Raw genomic sequence first — 17,403 nt, forward strand, 5'->3', positions numbered from 1 at the left:
CTTGCAGGAGATAAGAGTATGCTGCATAGACTGACCTAGTACCCATCTGCCCCGTGCTTCCCTCCAAAACGCTGTTCTTGTCCCCCACAGCGGGGTTTAACCCCACTTTCGGCCCAGCATGGGTGCCTCTCTATGGCTCTCCCCCCAGTGGGGGACTCCGGGATGGTCTTCAAAGTCTCAATGAAGGACTTGGCCAAGGCATTTGGTTCCGCGGCCGCCTGCTGGTTGCTGTGTCCATGGAAGTATCGGAAGGGAGAGCTGAACCTGAGCCTCCCCAGGCCCCACAGGGGCCTAGATTGTCCAGGCTCATGAGAAAGAAGAAGAAAGCCAGGGGGGGCCAGACCCCAACCGGGATCCCACAGCACCTGGATGCCAGTCCCAGTGGTGATGGTCCTGAGATTCCTGGTGCCATGGAGGTGGAGGTGGAGGACTTGCTGCCTCTGCCAGAGGTGGGAGCTGGGGTTTTAGCAAAGGGAGGGGGTCACTCTCAGCTCTGGAGTAACTGGCTCCCTGGCGTTAAACACAGGGGTGGAGTCTGAATTTCTGGGCCTGGATAAAGAATGCAGTGTGTGTATACATGTGCTCTTGTGTATATACATATGTGTGTGTGTGTGGGGGGGGGCTGAGTGCTGAGAGGTAGGATACTTGTAGTGGCATTTCTAGGTCTTGGTTGCAGTCTTTCTATCAGCATTGTGGCCAAGCAAAGTTCGGATTGCAACCTGGGTGGGTGGGGGCTGACTGCCGTCTGACCCTCCTTCCTCAGAATGCCCTGGCGCCCTTGCAAGATTTCCTGCTCTTCGGTGTGCTTTTTGAGGCCACCATGATTGACCCTGCCTTGGCCTCCCAGCCCATCAGCTTTGAGATCTCTATCGGTGTGTGGCCTAGCCGAACCCCTGAGGGTCATGGGTTTAAGGGTGGGGATTCTTGTTCCAGACTTAGGCCCCTGGAAGGGAAATTGACCTTCAGTAAGGGGTAGGCTCTGGCTTTTATTGAGGCAGAGTTAGTTTGAAGGAGGGGTCAGACCCTAAGCTGGGTTCCCCCTGACCCTTGCTGCTCTGGGCAGGTCGTGCAGGCCGCCTGGAGGAGCAATTGGGCCCAAGGGCCAGGGCTGGGGAGGGAGCGGAGGGCAAGGCCGAGGAGGCACAGCCTCTGCTGGAGACGGAAATGGGAGCCGGGCTAGTGTTGGAGGAGGAGCTAGGGACCCCTGCTCAGCGTCCTGAGCCCATGGATGGCAATGGGTGAGTACTCCTGGTGTCTGGAAGGAGGGTGTTGGGAGATCCTCAGTGGCCCAGGACTGCCCCTCGCAGCCTCTGCTCTTCTACCCTCCCCACCCCACCCCCGCCCCTCTGGTACAGGCCGTATTTCTGCTTGCCCCTGCGTCACCGAAAGCCATGTGTGCACGTGTGGAGCCGCTGGGAAGATCACACGTGGCGCCTGCAGAGCACTAACTGTGTGCGGAAAGTGGCCGAGAGGCTGGTGAGAGCGAGGCGGGTGCCCACAGGGAGAGGCTGGGATGTCGGGAAGACTGTGGCCTTTGAAAGGAGCTCTGGAGCGAAGCTAATAGGTAGAGCACCTGGGAGCCAGCATGTCCTAGGTGCAGGGCTAAAGAGCTCCGGTGGAACAGAGGAGACCAGAAATTGTGGGAAGACAGTGCTTCAGAATCGATACACCCAGAAAGGGGCCAGGTGAAGGCCATGGGTAGAGCTACTGGGGGCCCAGCCCCACTGCCGTGGAGCTGGTAGAGAAAAAGATGGAACCATGACCTGGATGGAGCTGAAGAAGCCCTGGGCATGGAAGTGCGGCAGTGAGTGGGAGAGGCTCTGGAGTGGGGATGTGGTCTAAAAGAGGGAGTCTGCAACCCTTTGACTCTGACCCTCTGGCCCTGTCGCGCAGGACCAGGGGCTGCAGGAGGTTGAGACTCTGCAGCGCAGGCCGGGGCCTGTTGCCTGCACACGACTCAAGCAGGCGCTGGAAGAGTTGGTGGCAGGGAGCAGGTGAGCTGGGAGCCTCAGCCTCACTGCTGCAGGGCTTCGCGTCAAACTCCAGGGTGAGGGAAACTCGTGGTGGCTGTTTGGAGCCAGGATGGCAGGAGGCTGCGTTTGCTCCACTCTTCACAGGAGAATAAGGAGATGACGATCCCCATCAAGGGAGCGTCATAGAAACTATTGGGAGTTAGGCCACTCCCCTCCAGTAAACTCCCTTCCAGCTAATCTCCCCTCCTACTTCATGGAGAACATAGAATCTTCACCTTCCTCCAGCACGTCTACCACCTTGCCAGCTTCTGCACCCATCTGCTCACCTTCCCTCTTGCTATAGTGGAGGAAGGGTCCCTGCTTCCACAGTCATGGCTGTGATCTTGATTTCATCTCTCATCTATGGAGGAACTAGCTCTGCAATTGTCCACTTTCTCTCCTGCAGCATCAACTGGTCCCTAGTTACCAGGTCATTACTGTAACCATGTAAACTTGTTCTAATGACTTCCATCTTTGACCTTCACTGCCCTGAATTCCATAACCTGCTCCCTGCTCCAGGTACTTGGGTCTTTTTCTTTTTTCTTTCTTTCTTTCTCCTTTCTTTCTTTCTTTCTTTCTTTCTTTCTTTCTTTCTTTCTTTCTTTCTTTCTTTCTTTCTTTTTCTTTCTTTCTTTCTCTTTCCTTCTTTCTTTCATGTTTATTTATTTATTCTGAGAGAGAGAGAGAGCAAGAGATCATGCAAGTGCTCTGGGGAGGGGCAGAGAGAAAGGGAGAGAGAGAGAATTCCAAGTAGGCTCCATGCTGTCAGCACAGAGCCCCACGCAGGGCTTGATCCCACAAACTGTGAGATCATGACCTGAGCCGAAACCAAGAGTTGGACGCTTAACTGAGTCACCCAGGCACCCCATAAGTGTTTTTCTGATCCTCTTCTCAAAAGAGTTATTAATCCATTTATTCAATAATATTTATGGCACTTACTATGCCAGACACTGTTTTAGGTGCAGAAATAACAGTGAAAAAGCATTCTTTTTTTTTTTAAGTTTATTTATTTATTTTGACAGAGACAGAGCAAGCAAAGGAGGGGCAGAGAAAGTGGGGGAGAGAGAATCCCAAGCAGGCTCCACGCTGTCAACACAGAGCCCAATGCAGGACTCAAATAACAAACTGTGAGATCATGACCTGATCTGAAACCAAGAGCCAGACGCTTAATTGACTGAGCCCCCAGGTGCCCAGTGAAAAAGCATTCTTGCCCACAAAAATTCCTGAAACTTATATTCTGGTGGGGGATAGTGTGGAGGTTGGATAGAAATAAGTAATAAACATATAAACAATAAGGAAGAAATATAAGAATTATGATAAGGATAGTGTTAGGGAGAAAATAAAGCTAGGAAATATTAGAGAGAGGTGTTGCAATTTTAGAAAGGGTGGCAAAGAGGGGCCACTATGAAGTTGATATGAAAAAGTTGAAGGAGCAAGCTGTATCTGTAAGGGTGTTCCAGACAGAAGGGATAGCATGTGCAAAGGCACTGTGGTGAAATATGCCTGGTGTGTTTGAGGAGGAGGAAGGGAACCAGTGTGACTCTAGCACAGTGAGGAGAGTAGATGAGGCTGCAGTGTGTGTGGGGAAAGGAAGATAATGGTGGGGAGAGGCATGTGGAAACCTCAATCGCCATTGTAATGACTGTCCGTGGCTTCTTCTCTGATTTACTTCAAGAGTCACTGAAGGTTTTGAAAGGAGAAGGGAAGGGATGTGCTCTGACTTATCCTTTAAAAAGGTCAGTGGGGAAGGGATGATAGAGGAAGCAAAGAGATTACTAAATAGGACATTGTAATAATCCAGGTGACCAATATTGATGAATCTAATTTAGGGTGGTTGCAGTGGACATAGAATGACATGAATGGATTCAAGAGCAATTTGGACTTTGAAGGTGACAACTCAGGACTTGTGAATAGAAGGTATAGGGGATGAGGAAAAATGTACAAGAAGGAGTCATGAATGACCCTCAAGATCTTGGCTTGCACAACTGTGTAGATGGTGCTATTTACTGAGCTATGGAAAGCAAGAGAAGGAGGAGGTCTGATGGCAGTGAAGGGAATATCAGAAGCTCATTTTGGGGTATGTTAACTTTGAGATTTCTATTAGACTTATAAGCAGATGTGTCTGTTAGGCTGTTAGCTGTATGAGTTGAGGTCTGGGGAGACTTCTAGGCTGGAAATGAAAAACTGGGAGCTGTAAATACATAGATGGAGCTGGATATGACTGTCTAGGAAGCAGAGAAAAGAGAAACTGAGGGAAGCCTGAGTGGCTCAGTCGGTTAAGCATCCAACTTTGGCTCAGGTCATGATTTCATGGTTCATGGGTTCCAGCCCTGTGTTAGGCTCTGTGCTGACAGCTCAGAGCCTGGAGCCTGTTTCGGATTCTGTGTCTCCTTCTCTCTCTGCCCCTCCCCTGCTCGTTTTCTGTTTCCCTCTCTGTCTCTCAAAAATAAATAAACGTTAAAAATATATATATTAAAAAAAAAAAAGAGAGAGAGAGAAACCGAGGATCTGGAGAGCTCCAGCATGTGGAGGTTGGATGAGAGGAGGACTCAGGCAAGGGACTGCTTGTAGGTGGTCACTTTTCTGTCCCCATATTTCAGCTTCTCAGTGTGAACAGATGCACTTGACCCCACACTCCTTGAAAGACTCTGCTGTTGACTTCTATGCCCCTGGTTTTCCTTCTGCTTCCCTTGCTGTTCTTTCTCTTTCACTTGCTCCTTGTCTCTTCTTGACCTCTACATATTCTAAAGGTTCATGTGATTATGTTCCAGCGCTTTATTCTAAAGCTCTTTTCTCTGTCTACGTTCTCTACATTTGTTCCACAAGAGCTACCACCCTTAATCCAGTTTAATTCCTTGTTTGACTTTCTACATAGTGCCATTAAACTGTTTTTCTTTTCACTTTACTGAAATGATTTTATTACTGAAATTATCCTTTGGCAGGGAAATTTCAATGGAAGATTTGTCTGTGTCATATTTTGCTATGTATAGTTTTGGCCAGTATGGTTTTCTTTTTTGGCTATTACTCTACCAGATCCAATTTCCCTAAATCTCATCTTGTGGACCTAAATCTTGTCAAGAAGATTTGATTCAGTTTTGTTTTATGTTGGTTATTTCTACCCATAGAAGCCTTGGAGCAAAGAGCAATTACTAAGCCAAAAGTGTAACCTCTGGAAGCAGTATTGGATGAAAAATCCTTGGAGTCATTTATTTTCTATCTTTTTGAAAATTTCCATAATAAAAACTTAAGAAATAACCATAGGTCATAAAGGGCCCAAAATATTATGTCTCAAAAATCATTTTAATTTACCCAGAAAATATTTTTTCAGCATCGATTAGGTGCCAGGGCCTGGGGGTACAAGTGGTAATCAAAATGAAGTCCCTGCCTTAGGGACTTTCTATTACTTTTTATTTTGAGACACAGATAAAGCAGAATATGAGAATGGAGAAAGTGGTGGGGGCTGTTTAGAAGGGATGACCAGGGAAGATCTGAGAGGAGGTAACATTTGAGTAGAGACCTGAATGAAGAAGGGAAGTGAGCCATGCGAAGATCTAGGGACCGAACATTCTAGCAGAGGGAGCAGCTAATACAAAGGCCTCGAGGTGGTGATGGGCTGGGTGTATTCACGGAGGAGCAGAAAGGCCAGTGTGATGTGATGGTTGGATTGTGCACGAGGGGAGAGGAATGTTTGATGAGGATAGGGGAGATAAAGGGAGCCTGATTATGTAGGGCTTTCTTAAAAATGCTGTTGTTTGGGGCGCCTGGGTGGCGCAGTCGGTTAAGCGTCCGACTTCAGCCAGGTCACGATCTCGCGGTCCGTGAGTTCGAGCCCCACGTCGGGCTCTGGGCTGATGGCTCGGAGCCTGGAGCCTGTTTCCGATTCTGTGTCTCCCTCTCTCTCTGCCCCTCCCCCGTTCATGCTCTGTCTCTCTCTGTCCCAAAAATAAACGTTGAAAAAAAAAATGCTGTTGTTTGAGATGAGAAACCTCTGGAGAGGAGTGAAACGGTCTGGAAAAGCATTGAAAATATCTCTCTGGATGCCATATTGAGAATATTCGTGGGGAGAGTAGGAAAGGAGCATAGTAAGACCAGCTAGGAAGCTGCTGCAATAGTTCTAGGCTTGGACTAGGATGGTCCTGGAAAAGGAGAAAAGTGGTCAGATGCTGAACATATTTTGAAGATGGAGCCTGAACAATATGCTGGTGGATTGATGTGGAATAGGAAGGAAAGAAGGAGTAGTGAAGGATGTCTCTGAAGTTTTAAAGTAAAACAGATTTTGGCAGGGGAGAGGTGTGTGTGGGGGCGGTAATTGGAAATTATGCACTTGGTTTGGGCATGTAATGTTTGAGCTACCATTAGTTAATGTTGGGACTATAAAGCCCATCTGAGCCTTTAGTGTTCATTGGAATCCCCCAGAACCAGCATGCAGATTCTAGCAGCAGGTCTGGGGCAGGGCGGAGATTCTGCATTTCTAACTAGGTGATACCACTGCTGTTGGTCCTGGGCCAGCTTTGAGTAGCCAGGGCAGTAGATAGTTACATAGTAGTGCCTTCTGGGGCTCCAAAGTGAGGCTGGCCTCTATGAAGTTGGGAGTGGTCCATGTACAGAAGCCATCCTTGGCTTAGGAAAGGGACGTCTTTGAGAACATGACTGACAGGAGCTGTGAGGGAGTCTGGGAGGTGGTGGGAGGCCTGCTCTGAGGGAGGTGGTCCCCTAGGGGTCAGCGTTCCCTCCTGTGACTCCCACCTGCCATGCCCGCTCCTGCTCACTGCAGACAGTTTTGCCATGGTGCTGAGCGCAGGACAATGACCCGGCCCAATGCCCTGGATCGATGCCGAAGGAAACTGCTCGTGCACAGCCTGGTACGGTCTGGGGAAGGGGGATCAGGGGCACCTAGCTGGGGCCCTTCACTCATGTTTCTTCCTGCCCTTCCAGAACCTGTTGGCAAAGCAAGGACTGCGGCTTCTACGGGGTCTGAGACAGGGCAACGTGCAAGAGAAGGTGGCCTTGTCCAAGAAGCTCTTGGCCAAACTGCGCTTCCTGGCCCAGGAGGTAACACCTGGCCACCTATTTCCCTACCCTGCACACCCTGGTGGTGATGGTTGCACAACACTGGTTGATGCACAGCAATGTACTACTGAACTGTACACTTAAAAATGGTTGCAGAGGTAAGTTTTATGCAATGTATATTTTACCACAATTAAAAAAAAAAACAGGAAAAAAAAAAGAAGTCAGGTTGGACTTCGAGGTTGCCTGTGGGGCATCCAAGAGAGATATGTCTAGGAGGCAGGTGGCTCTATGGATCTGGGGTTTAAGGGTATGTGTCAGGGCTAAGATGGATGCTTTGTCCATCGGACCAGTGGAAGCTGCAGCACAGGTGGTCTCAGCTCCATCCATGACCCAGTTCTCTGCCCGCAGCCCCAGCCACCCCTCCCAGATGTGCTAGTCTGGATGCTCAGTGGGCGGCGCCGAGTGGCCTGGGCCCGGATCCCTGCCCAGGATGTGCTGTTCTCTGTGGTCGAGGAGGAGCGAGGCCGGGACTGCGGGAAGATCCAGAGTCTGCTGCTCTCGGTGAGGGGTGTGGGTTGCTGGAGACTGGAGTGGGGTGAGGCTCCTAGGGTGGGGGCAGGGGGCATGAAGTGGAAGGCTGTGGTTCCCATCAGGGTGTCCCCAAACTCTTTGTTGTATTTAAAAAATCTTAAAATTTTCTTATTTAAAACTTTTTTTTTCAATTAAAAAAAAATTTTTTTTTTAAGTTTTTTTTTTTCAACGTTTATTTATTTTTGGGACAGAGAGAGACAGAGCATGAACGGGGGAGGGGCAGAGAGAGGGAGACACAGAATCGGAAACAGGCTCCAGGCTCTGAGCCATCAGCCCAGAGCCTGATGCAGGGCTCAAACTCCCGGACCGCGAGATCGTGACCTGGCTGAAGTCGGACGCTTAACCAACTGCGCCACCCAGGCACCCCCAATTAAAAAAATTTTAAGTTATAAAATGTCTTATTTTAATTTTTAAATTTTTTACATTTAATATTTACTTAAAGATTATTATTCTTTTTAAAAGTATACGTGAACTCTTTTCAATTATCCTAAAAGCCAAAAGGAGATTGTACCTTTACCTAGGTCCACTTTGATGTGAGAAAAACACCAAGTTTTGTCAGCTCTGGGCCTGCACTGGCCCTTTTGCTGACCAGGCTCTGATAGACCGTCAGGTGACCAGAATGGGAGAGTGATGAGTCTGTTCCTTATAAGTACAGCTGGTTTGGGGGCAAAATGCTTCTAATCAAGGTGTCCCTGGAATAGATGCCAGCAAAGGTCCCTAGTGCTAAGAAGCAGTGACTGTTGGGGTAGGGAACAGGGCATCTAAATGTGTTGGGGCTCAGAGGACAGAGGGGGTAAGCGTGGGGTGTGGCAGTGAAGAGCTTAGAGTGCATTTTGGGGGAATGGGGTTTGGTATAGGAAGTGATGGTGTTGGGGCCAGAGGACTAGGTTATGGGAGTGTTCAGGGTAATGGGTACTGGATAGACGGCATGGAGTGGGGTGTAGGGATAGGGTACAGGGAGTACTCTTTGGCTTCGGCACTGGGAAGTGGTCTAGTGATACAGAGAGTATGGGCACACCCTGGGGGTGCAGGGACAGGTCTAGGGGGGTGGTAAGAGGTGGGCCCTAACATGCCACCTCCCTGCAATAGGCACCTGGGGCAGCTCCAGGTGAAGTCTGTGCCAAGCTGGAGCTCTTCCTGTGGCTAGGGCTGGGCAAACAAGCCAAGGCCTGCACCTCAGAGCTCCCCCAGGACCTGCTGCCCGAGCCCTCTGCGGGGCTGCCCCACCACCTGTGCCGGGATGGTGAGTACAGCTCGACACTTGCCTCACGTGTGGGGCTAGATGCTCAGCTGGGGTCTTGGAGGGGTCTGGGGTCAGGGACTCTGGTGGTCCCCTGAACAAACATCTCTTTCTTGCCCCCACCGCAGACTTCAGCTACTTCCAGCTCCGGGCCCACTTGTACCAGGCCCGAGGGGTGTTGGCAGCAGATGATAGTGGGCTTTCGGACCCATTTGCTCGAGTCCTCATCTCTACCCAGTGCCAGACCACACGGGTGAGGGCTGCACTGGGATGTTGTGGGAAGCGGGGGGCTCTGGGAGACAGACTGGGGTGAGGGCTGAGCTTTTCCTCAGGCCCTAAGTCTCTTTTCCTGCTCTGGATTTTCAGGACAGGATACTGGATTGAGCCGCCCTGGTTTAGAGGGTGGTGTAGAACTAGAGGGCCTTCCGGATGAGGAATTGTTTTGAGGGGTTGACTGTAGGATTAGCCCCAAGGGTGGCAGTTTACAGTTAGGGGGACCAGGCTCCAACCCCACTCTGGCGGGCTGTTTCATCTTCACCACCCTCTCCCTCCTTTTGTGATAAACAGCTGCTTAAAGTATCACTTCAGGGCAAGAGTGCTCATGTGGGATGTATGTTGGAGATTCCTTTGATGCCTGCCTTTGACTCCCTCTCTGCATGGCCCCCAAGGTCCTGGAGCAGACGCTGAGTCCCCTGTGGGATGAGCTCTTGGTGTTTGATCAGCTGATTGTAGATGGGAGGAGGGAGCATCTGCAGGAGGAGCCTCCATTAGTGGTCGTCAATGTCTTTGACCACAATAAGTTTGTGAGTGTGGCCTGGGCCCCATCTGTGTTCCCACCCCCGAGTGCCCCCCACTCCTCATCTTGATGCTCCCTTCCCCTGGCTCTGGAGCATCTTCTAGTTTTGTCTTAACTGCCCTGCTCTCTGCAGGGCCCCCCTGTGTTCCTGGGAAGGGCACTGGCCACCCCGAGGGTGAAGCTGACAGAGGACCCTTACCAACGCCCTGAGCTACAGTTCTTCCCCCTAAGAAAGGGGCCCCGGGCAGCTGGAGAGCTCATTGCCACCTTTGAACTCATTGAACTGGACTACAGTGGCCGGTTTGAGGTCAGAATACCCTGGCCTAGCCGGGACAGGCTGTGGACTCTTATATTCTATCAGGTTGTCTGCCTCCAGAGAATATGGAACATGGGCATGTCCTGGGATTACCCCTCCAAGTATTTTACCCCCAGAAAATGCAGGCTGCAGATCTGTCTTGCAGTCACCTCATTGGACTTCCCAACTTCAGGGAACATTAGAAGTACACATATCGTGGGTTCCTTTTGCCAGGCCTTCCACCCTAGAGACAGACCCTAGGCTGCAGCTTGATCCTCATGCCTCAGACACCCACCTTCCTGTGCATGTTTGCTTCCTGAGATATGCCCCTCCTGCCCATCCAGCCTTTTTAGTTCCTCTGGATTTATATTTCACTGGCAGCTCTCAATATCCCTTCCCCAAGCCCACATTTCCCTCCTTTGGCCTGATTCCCCCTTGACCTCTGATCTCTTGCCCCCTGCAGCCCTCAGTGCCCAGTGATGTAGAGCCCCAGGATCTGACACCACTGGCCGAGCCCCTCTCCGGGCGCCTGTCCCTGCCACCTAACGTGCGTCCAGTACTCAGGGAGTTCCGTGTTGAGGTATGGTCAGTCACACATCCCTCCCACCCCCACCACACACACACACACACACACACACACACACACACACCCCTGGGTGCCTTCTGTCAAGTGCAGGCCCCTGAATTTCTCACTTCCTGACCCCAGGTGCTGTTCTGGGGTCTGAGGGGTCTCGGCCGTGTGCATCTGTTTGAAGTGGAGCAGCCCCAGGTTGTGCTGGAGGTGGCTGGGCGACGTGTGGAGTCGGAGGTCCTGGCCAGTTACCGTGAGAACCCCAATTTCACTGAGCTTGTCAGGCATCTGACAGTGGTGAGGACATGGGCTGGGAGCAAGAAATGCTGGGTTAACAAGTGAAAGGGCAGTGGGATGGTGAATTCCTAGCCAGTCATCTTAGGTTAATCAAGGGATCAGCAAATATTTTTAAATTTATTTTAAATTAATATTATTGTTATTTTTAATTTACATCCAAATTAGTTAACATATAGTATAATGATAACTTCAGGAATAGAATTTAGTGATTCATCATTACATATAACACCCAGTGCTCATCCCAACAAATGTCCTTCTTAATGTCCCTTGCCCATTTAGCCCATCCCCCCACCCCAAACCCCTCCAGCAGCCCTCAGTTCACTCTCTGTATTTAAGTCTCTTATGGTTTGTCTCCCTTCCTGTTTTTATACTGTTTTTGCTTCCCTTCCCTTATGTTCATCTATTTTATATCTTAAATTCCACGTAAGACTGAAATCATATTTGTCTCTCTCTGACTGACTTATTTCACTTATTGCTAGAGTAATATACTCTAGTTCCATCCATGTTGTTGCAAATGGCAAGATTGCATTCTTTTTGATTTCCAAGTAATACTCCATTGTATATGTATACCACATATTCTTCTTCTTCTTTTTTAATGCTTATTTTTGAGAGAGAGAGAGAGAGACAGAACATGAGTGGGAGAGGGGCAGAGAGAGAGAGGAAGACACAGAATCCGAAGCAGGCTCCGGACTCCAAGCTGTCAGCCCAGAGCCTGATGCAGGGCTCAAACTCATGAACTGCGAGATCATGACCCGAGCCAAAGTCAGACACTTAACCAACTGAGCCACCCAGGCGCCATTCATCTTTATTCATTCATTATTCGATGGACATTTGGGCTCTTTCCATACTTTGACTATTGTTGATAGTGCTACTATAAACATTGGGGTGCATGTGCCCCTTTGAATCAGCTCTTCTGTATCCTTTGGATAAATACTTAGTAGTGCAATTGCTGGGTCGTAGGGTAGTTCTATTTTTAACTTTTTGAGGAACCTCCATACTATTTTCCAGAATGGCTGTACCAGTTTGCATTCCCACCAGCAGTGCAAAAGGGTTCCTCTTTCTCTGCAGCCTTGTCAACATCTGTTGTTGCCTGAGCTGTTAATGTTGCCATTCTGACAGGTATGAGGTGGTATCTCATTGTGGTTTGGATTTGTATTTCCCTGATGATGAGTGATGTTGAGCATTTTTTCATGTGTCTGTTAGCCATCTGGATGTCTTCTTTGGAAAAGTATCTATTCATGTCTTCTGCCTGTTTCTTCACTGGATTATTTGTTTTTTTGGGTGTTGAGTTTGATCAGTTCTTTATAAAGATATAACCCTTTATCTGATATGTCATTTGCAAATATCTTCTCCCATTCTGTCAGTTGCCTTTTAGTTTTGCTGATTGTTTCCTTCGCTGTGCAGAAGGTTTTTATTTTGATGAGGTCCCTATAGTTCATTTTTGCTTTTGTTTCCCTTGCCTCTGGAGACATGTCAAGTAAGAAGTTGCTGCAGCCCAGGTCACAGAGGTTGTTGACTGTTTTCTCCTCTAGGATTTTGATGGCTTCTTGTCTTACATTTAGGTCTTTGATCCATTTTGAGTTTATTTTTGTGTATGGTATAAGCAAGTGGTCCAGGTTCATTCTTCTGCATGTTGTTGTCCAGGTTTCCCAACACCATTTGCTGAAGAGACTGTCTTTTTTCCATTGCCTTCTTTTCTGCTTTGTCAAAGATTAGTTGGCCGTACATTTATGGGTCCATTTCTGGTTCTCTATTCTGTTCTATTGATCTATGTGTCTTTTTTTTTAAATAAATTTTTTTTGATGTTTATTTTTTGAGAGAGAGAGAGTGTGAGTCAGAGCACAAGCAGAGGAGGGGCAGAGAGGGAGGGAGACACAGAATCCAAAGCAGGCTCCAGGCTCTAATCTGTCAGCACAGAGCCCGATGTAGAGCTTAAACCCAAGAACCACGAGATAATGACCTGAGCTGAAGCCGAACGCTCAACTGACTGAGCCACCCAGGTACCCCTATGTGTCTGTTTTTGTGCCAGTACCATACTGTCTTGATGATTACAGCTTTGTAATACAGCTTGAAGTCTGGAGCAAATTTTCTATAAAAAGACAGATAGTAAATATTTTAGGCTTTGTGGGCCAAACAGTTTCAGTTGCAATTACTCAACTCTGTAATAGTAGCATGAAAACAGACATAAACAGCAAGTAAATGAATAAGTATGACTGTGTTCCAATAGAACTTTATTTATAAAAACAGGCAGTGGGCCAGATTTGGCTTACAGGTTATAGTTTGCTGATCTCTGGATTAATCCATGAACTGGTGGTACTCTCTTGGCTCTGTTGAATGAGTGGCTTAGGTAAGTGTCATGCAATATAGGTCACAAAGAATCTATCTAGTGTCTGAGACACCAGGGGCAAAGAAATGCATTCTTTGTATAATTTGTAATTTCTGTAGTATGGACTTTGGATTCAAATTCTGGCAGTGCCACTTAGGAGCTTGTCAAATCACTTGTCTTAGTTGAGCTTTAGTGTTTTGTTTGTTTAATGATGTTTTTAAAGCTTATTTATTTATTTTGAGAGAGAGAGTGCTAGCACAGTGGGGGAGAGGCAGAGGAGAAAGAGAGAATCTCAAGCAGGCTCGGTGCTGACAGTGCAGAGCCTGATGATGCAGGGCTCAAACTCATGAACCATGAGATCATGACCTGAGCTGAAACCCAGAGTCAGACACTTAACTGATTGAGCCACCCAGGCATCCCTATTTGTTTGTATGAAAGAAAAACCTATTTCTGATTTGAAGAAATGTTGAAGATTGAAGGAAATACATCAAATGCTTCTTGCAGGAGTGCTATAGGGAGCCAGTGAGAGAAAGGATCTTGGTGAAAGGGCTTTGTAAACTGAAAAGTGCTGTGCCTATGTGAGGGGGAGACCGGGACAAAGCGTAGTGGTTCCAGACTGCAAGGGGGTAAAACCCCACAAGAACAAACAAACAAAAAACAAAAACAACAAAAACCCTAACACATTCTTGACTCTGTTTCACCTGCAGGAGTTTTCAGTTTGGAAACTTCACTGTGCTATAAGATGGTGAAGCTGGAAGCAGTTTGCTCATTGAACTTCTAGGGAGTGTTTCCTTTCATTTCTTATTTCACAGTGCAAATTGAGGAAATCATATCCCTGTCTCCACCTCTCTCCATTGTGCACTTGAAAAGAATGACTAAGTATTCTTCTGTTGTTTAGGTAGAGTGACCTATAGATGTCAGTTAGGTCAGGCTGGGTTAATAGTGTTATGCAAGCCTTCTTAAAAAAAGCCTTCTTTAGGGGCGCCTGTGTGGCTCAGTCAGTTGAGCATCTGACTTCAATTCAGGTCATGATCTCACAGTTCGTGGGTTTGAACCCCACATCAGGCTCTGTGCTGACAGCTGAGAGCCTGAAGCCTACTTCAGATTCTGTGGCTCCCTCTCTCTGTCCCTCTCCTGCTCACACTCTCTCTCTCTTAAAAATAAACAAACACTTAAAAAAATTAAAAAAAAAAAAAAGCCTTCTTGAAGTGCCTGAGTGGTTCAGTCAGTTGGGCATTGGATCTTGATTTTGACTCAAGGTCATGATCTCATGGTTAGTGAGACTGAGCGAGTCGGACTGCACGCTGACAGCATGGGACCTGCTTGGGCTTCATTCCCTCTCCCAATCTCACTCTCTCTCTCTCTCAAAATAAATAAATAAACAATGAAAAAAAAAAGCCTTCTTGGTGATTTTCTAACTAGTTGTTCCATCCATTATTGAGAATATGATATTGAAGTCTCCAGCTATTATTGTTGAATCGTTTTTTTTTTTTCCCTTCAATTTTGTCACAGTCTACTTGTATTTTGAGGTTCTGTTGTTAGGTACATATATGTTTACAATTGTTATAGCTTCCTACGAGTTGATCTGTTTATCATCATAAAATGTCCGTCTTTGCCTCTAGTAAAATTTTGTGTCTTAAAGTCCATTTTGTCTGATAGTAAAGCCATTCCAGCTCTCTATGATTACTGGATGCATGATGTATCTTTCCCCATCCTTTTCCTCTCAACCCATATGTGTCTTTTTAAAGAGTATCTTTTAGGGGCGCCTGGGTGGCACAGTCGGTTAAGCGTCCGACTTCAGCCAGGTCACGATCTCGCGGTCCGTGAGTTCAAGCCCCGCGTCAGGCTCTGGGCTGATGGCTCAGAGCCTGGAGCCTGTTTCCGATTCTGTGTCTCCCTCTCTCTCTGCCCCTCCCCGTTCATGCTCTGTCTCTCTCTGTCCCCAAAATAAATAAACGTTGAAAAAAAAAAGTAAAAAAAAAAAAAGTAAAGAGTATCTTTTAGCACGTAGTTGCATATTAAAAAAAAAAATCCATTGACAATCTCTGCCTTTTGCTTAAAGTGTTTAATAAAGTCAATGTGAAGTGTTGGGGTCCAGGAGCTAACGGTCAAGAAAGAATTCTTGAGACATCTTTGGTGCAAAACAGGTGGTTTTATTAAAGCACAGGGACAGGAATTGTGGGCAGAAAGGGCTGCACTGGGGTTGTGAGGAGTGACTGGTTATATACCTTCAGGTTGAAAGAGGGTTAGGAATAGTGTAAATCTCTGAGGAATTTGGAAGCCAAGTTTCCAGGACCTTGAGGGGCTAGCTGCTGTTAGGATAAGGTCATTTACTACTGTCTGGTAAAACCTTAGTCATGATATCAGATGATATCAGTGGGCCATTTGCTTGGAGGATGACTGCTAACATATATCTTTGGGGGTGGGGTAGAATAAAGGAAGTTTCCAAAGGGATTTTTACAGGTAAGGCTAATGTCAAGCTAAGGTTGGCTTTTGCCTCTAGCAATAGAGGCAGTTGAGTTCCTGAAGAAAGGTCACCCTGCCTGTCTTAAGCACTTTGCCAAGGCAAAGGAAATTTAATTTTTTTTTGCATTTCTTTTGTCTTTGTTTTACAAATCAAAGTCACATTTGATGTTATTATTGACATGGTTGGGATTTACATCTGCCATTTTGCTATTTGTTTTCTTTTTCTTTTTTCTTTTTTTTAAATGTTTATTTATATTGAGAGAGAGAGATACAGAGCACTTGCAGGTGTAGCCACACACTGAAGAAAAAGTTCTCAGACTCTTAGACGGAGCGGACATGCAGGGCTTCCTCTGCCAGTGAAACAGCAGCAAACTGTACTTGGTCTTTATTTCATGTTCGCCAGATATAAACATCAAAGAATGTCAAAGCATGGGAGGAAAACACAAAGAGCCTCCACACATAGACCAAAGACACATCTGGTGTTTACGTGAAAGCATGCAGAGAAGATGTGCAGTTTCAAGGACTGCTAGGCAATTGCAGTGGGTCTGTTTCCTAACTGGCTCCTGGGAGATCGTGGGGCTCTGGATCTTGTAGTGCTATATTGCATTCGACAGCCTTGAGACCAGAACATTGCTGACATTTCAGCAATTACCCCATTTACTTTCCCAGGGCTTACGATACACTCTCTAAAAATAACTCCACAAGCAGGGGAGGGGCAGAGAGAGAGAGGGAGAAAGAGAATCCCAAGTAGACTCCATGCCAGCCAGCGCAGAGCCTGACAGTGGGGCTCGATCCTACAAACTGTGAGGTCATGACCTGAGCCTAAACCAAGAGTCAAACTTTCAACTGACTGGGCCGCCTAGGCCCCCCTGGTATTTGTTTTCTATATGTCTCATATATTTTTTTGTTCCTCCGTTACCGCTTTCTTTTGTATTAAATAGATATTTATTAGTGTACTACTTTAATTCCTTTGTTGATCTTTGCTTAGTAGTTGCTCTAGGGATCGCAGTATGTGTGCTGATTTTTCACAATCTACTTCAGATTAATACTAATTCAATTACAGTAAAATTTTTCTCTATTATAGGGCCATTCCTTCTTCCTTCCTTTGTGTGATAATTGTCACATATGTATAAAATAAACCCAACAATACAGTATTTTAATTTTTCCCTCCCCCTTAGGATCCATTGATAGATATAGAATTCCCATATTAAAGGGCATACATATTGCTACGGCTTTAAATCTACATTAGCAAACTGAGCATTGATCCTTCATATAATAACAACCACCACCACCACATGTTTCTGATAGCACTTTGTTGGCTCCAAAGTAGTTTTGTATCTATTATGTCTTTTGATATTTACAACAGTCTTTTGAGTGCAGGATCGTATCCCTTTTTGGCCAGGGAAACAGGCTTGGTGACTTACCAGACATGACACAATGAGGCTGTGGCAGAGCTGAGCTGGGAAAGCAGCTTTAGCTCCACTGCTCTGTCTGCCTGTGCTGCTGCCTCTCCCTCCTCCCCAGGTCTTCAGAGACCCAGTTTCTCTCTCCCCACCCCCAGGACCTGCCTGAGCAGCCTTACCTACAGCCCCCACTCAGCATCCTGGTGATCGAGCGCCGGGCCTTTGGCCGCACCGTGCTTGTGGGTTCCCATGTTGTCTCCCACATGCTGCGATTCATACTCCGGGCTCATGAGGATCCCCCCAAGGAGGAAGGAGAAGAGGAAGAGACAGTGGACCTAGTGCCTAAGGGACCAAAAGGTAAGGGGCCTTCCTTCCCCTTAAGGGCCACCAGACAGA

The 17,403-nt window shown here is 47.2% G+C and overlaps 1 protein-coding gene across 1 annotated transcript in view; it reads left to right on the forward strand.

Annotated features, from left to right (window-relative positions):
- Positions 1-17,403, forward strand: part of FER1L4 (fer-1-like protein 4) — a 36,403-nt gene that overhangs the window by 7,795 nt on the left and 11,205 nt on the right. The window contains exons 15-29 of the mRNA XM_023251302.2: positions 91-449; positions 764-872; positions 1,064-1,238; positions 1,356-1,476; positions 1,894-1,994; positions 6,787-6,874; positions 6,948-7,064; positions 7,431-7,583; positions 8,703-8,856; positions 8,982-9,106; positions 9,522-9,656; positions 9,783-9,956; positions 10,408-10,524; positions 10,651-10,812; positions 17,166-17,364. Of these exons, the coding sequence (XP_023107070.1) occupies positions 91-449; positions 764-872; positions 1,064-1,238; positions 1,356-1,476; positions 1,894-1,994; positions 6,787-6,874; positions 6,948-7,064; positions 7,431-7,583; positions 8,703-8,856; positions 8,982-9,106; positions 9,522-9,656; positions 9,783-9,956; positions 10,408-10,524; positions 10,651-10,812; positions 17,166-17,364 (2,289 nt within the window). The remainder of the gene's footprint in view (positions 1-90; positions 450-763; positions 873-1,063; positions 1,239-1,355; positions 1,477-1,893; positions 1,995-6,786; positions 6,875-6,947; positions 7,065-7,430; positions 7,584-8,702; positions 8,857-8,981; positions 9,107-9,521; positions 9,657-9,782; positions 9,957-10,407; positions 10,525-10,650; positions 10,813-17,165; positions 17,365-17,403) is intronic.

The sequence above is a fragment of the Felis catus genome, chromosome A3, assembly GCF_018350175.1.
Source record: "Felis catus isolate Fca126 chromosome A3, F.catus_Fca126_mat1.0, whole genome shotgun sequence".
Lineage (NCBI taxonomy): Eukaryota > Metazoa > Chordata > Mammalia > Carnivora > Felidae > Felis > Felis catus.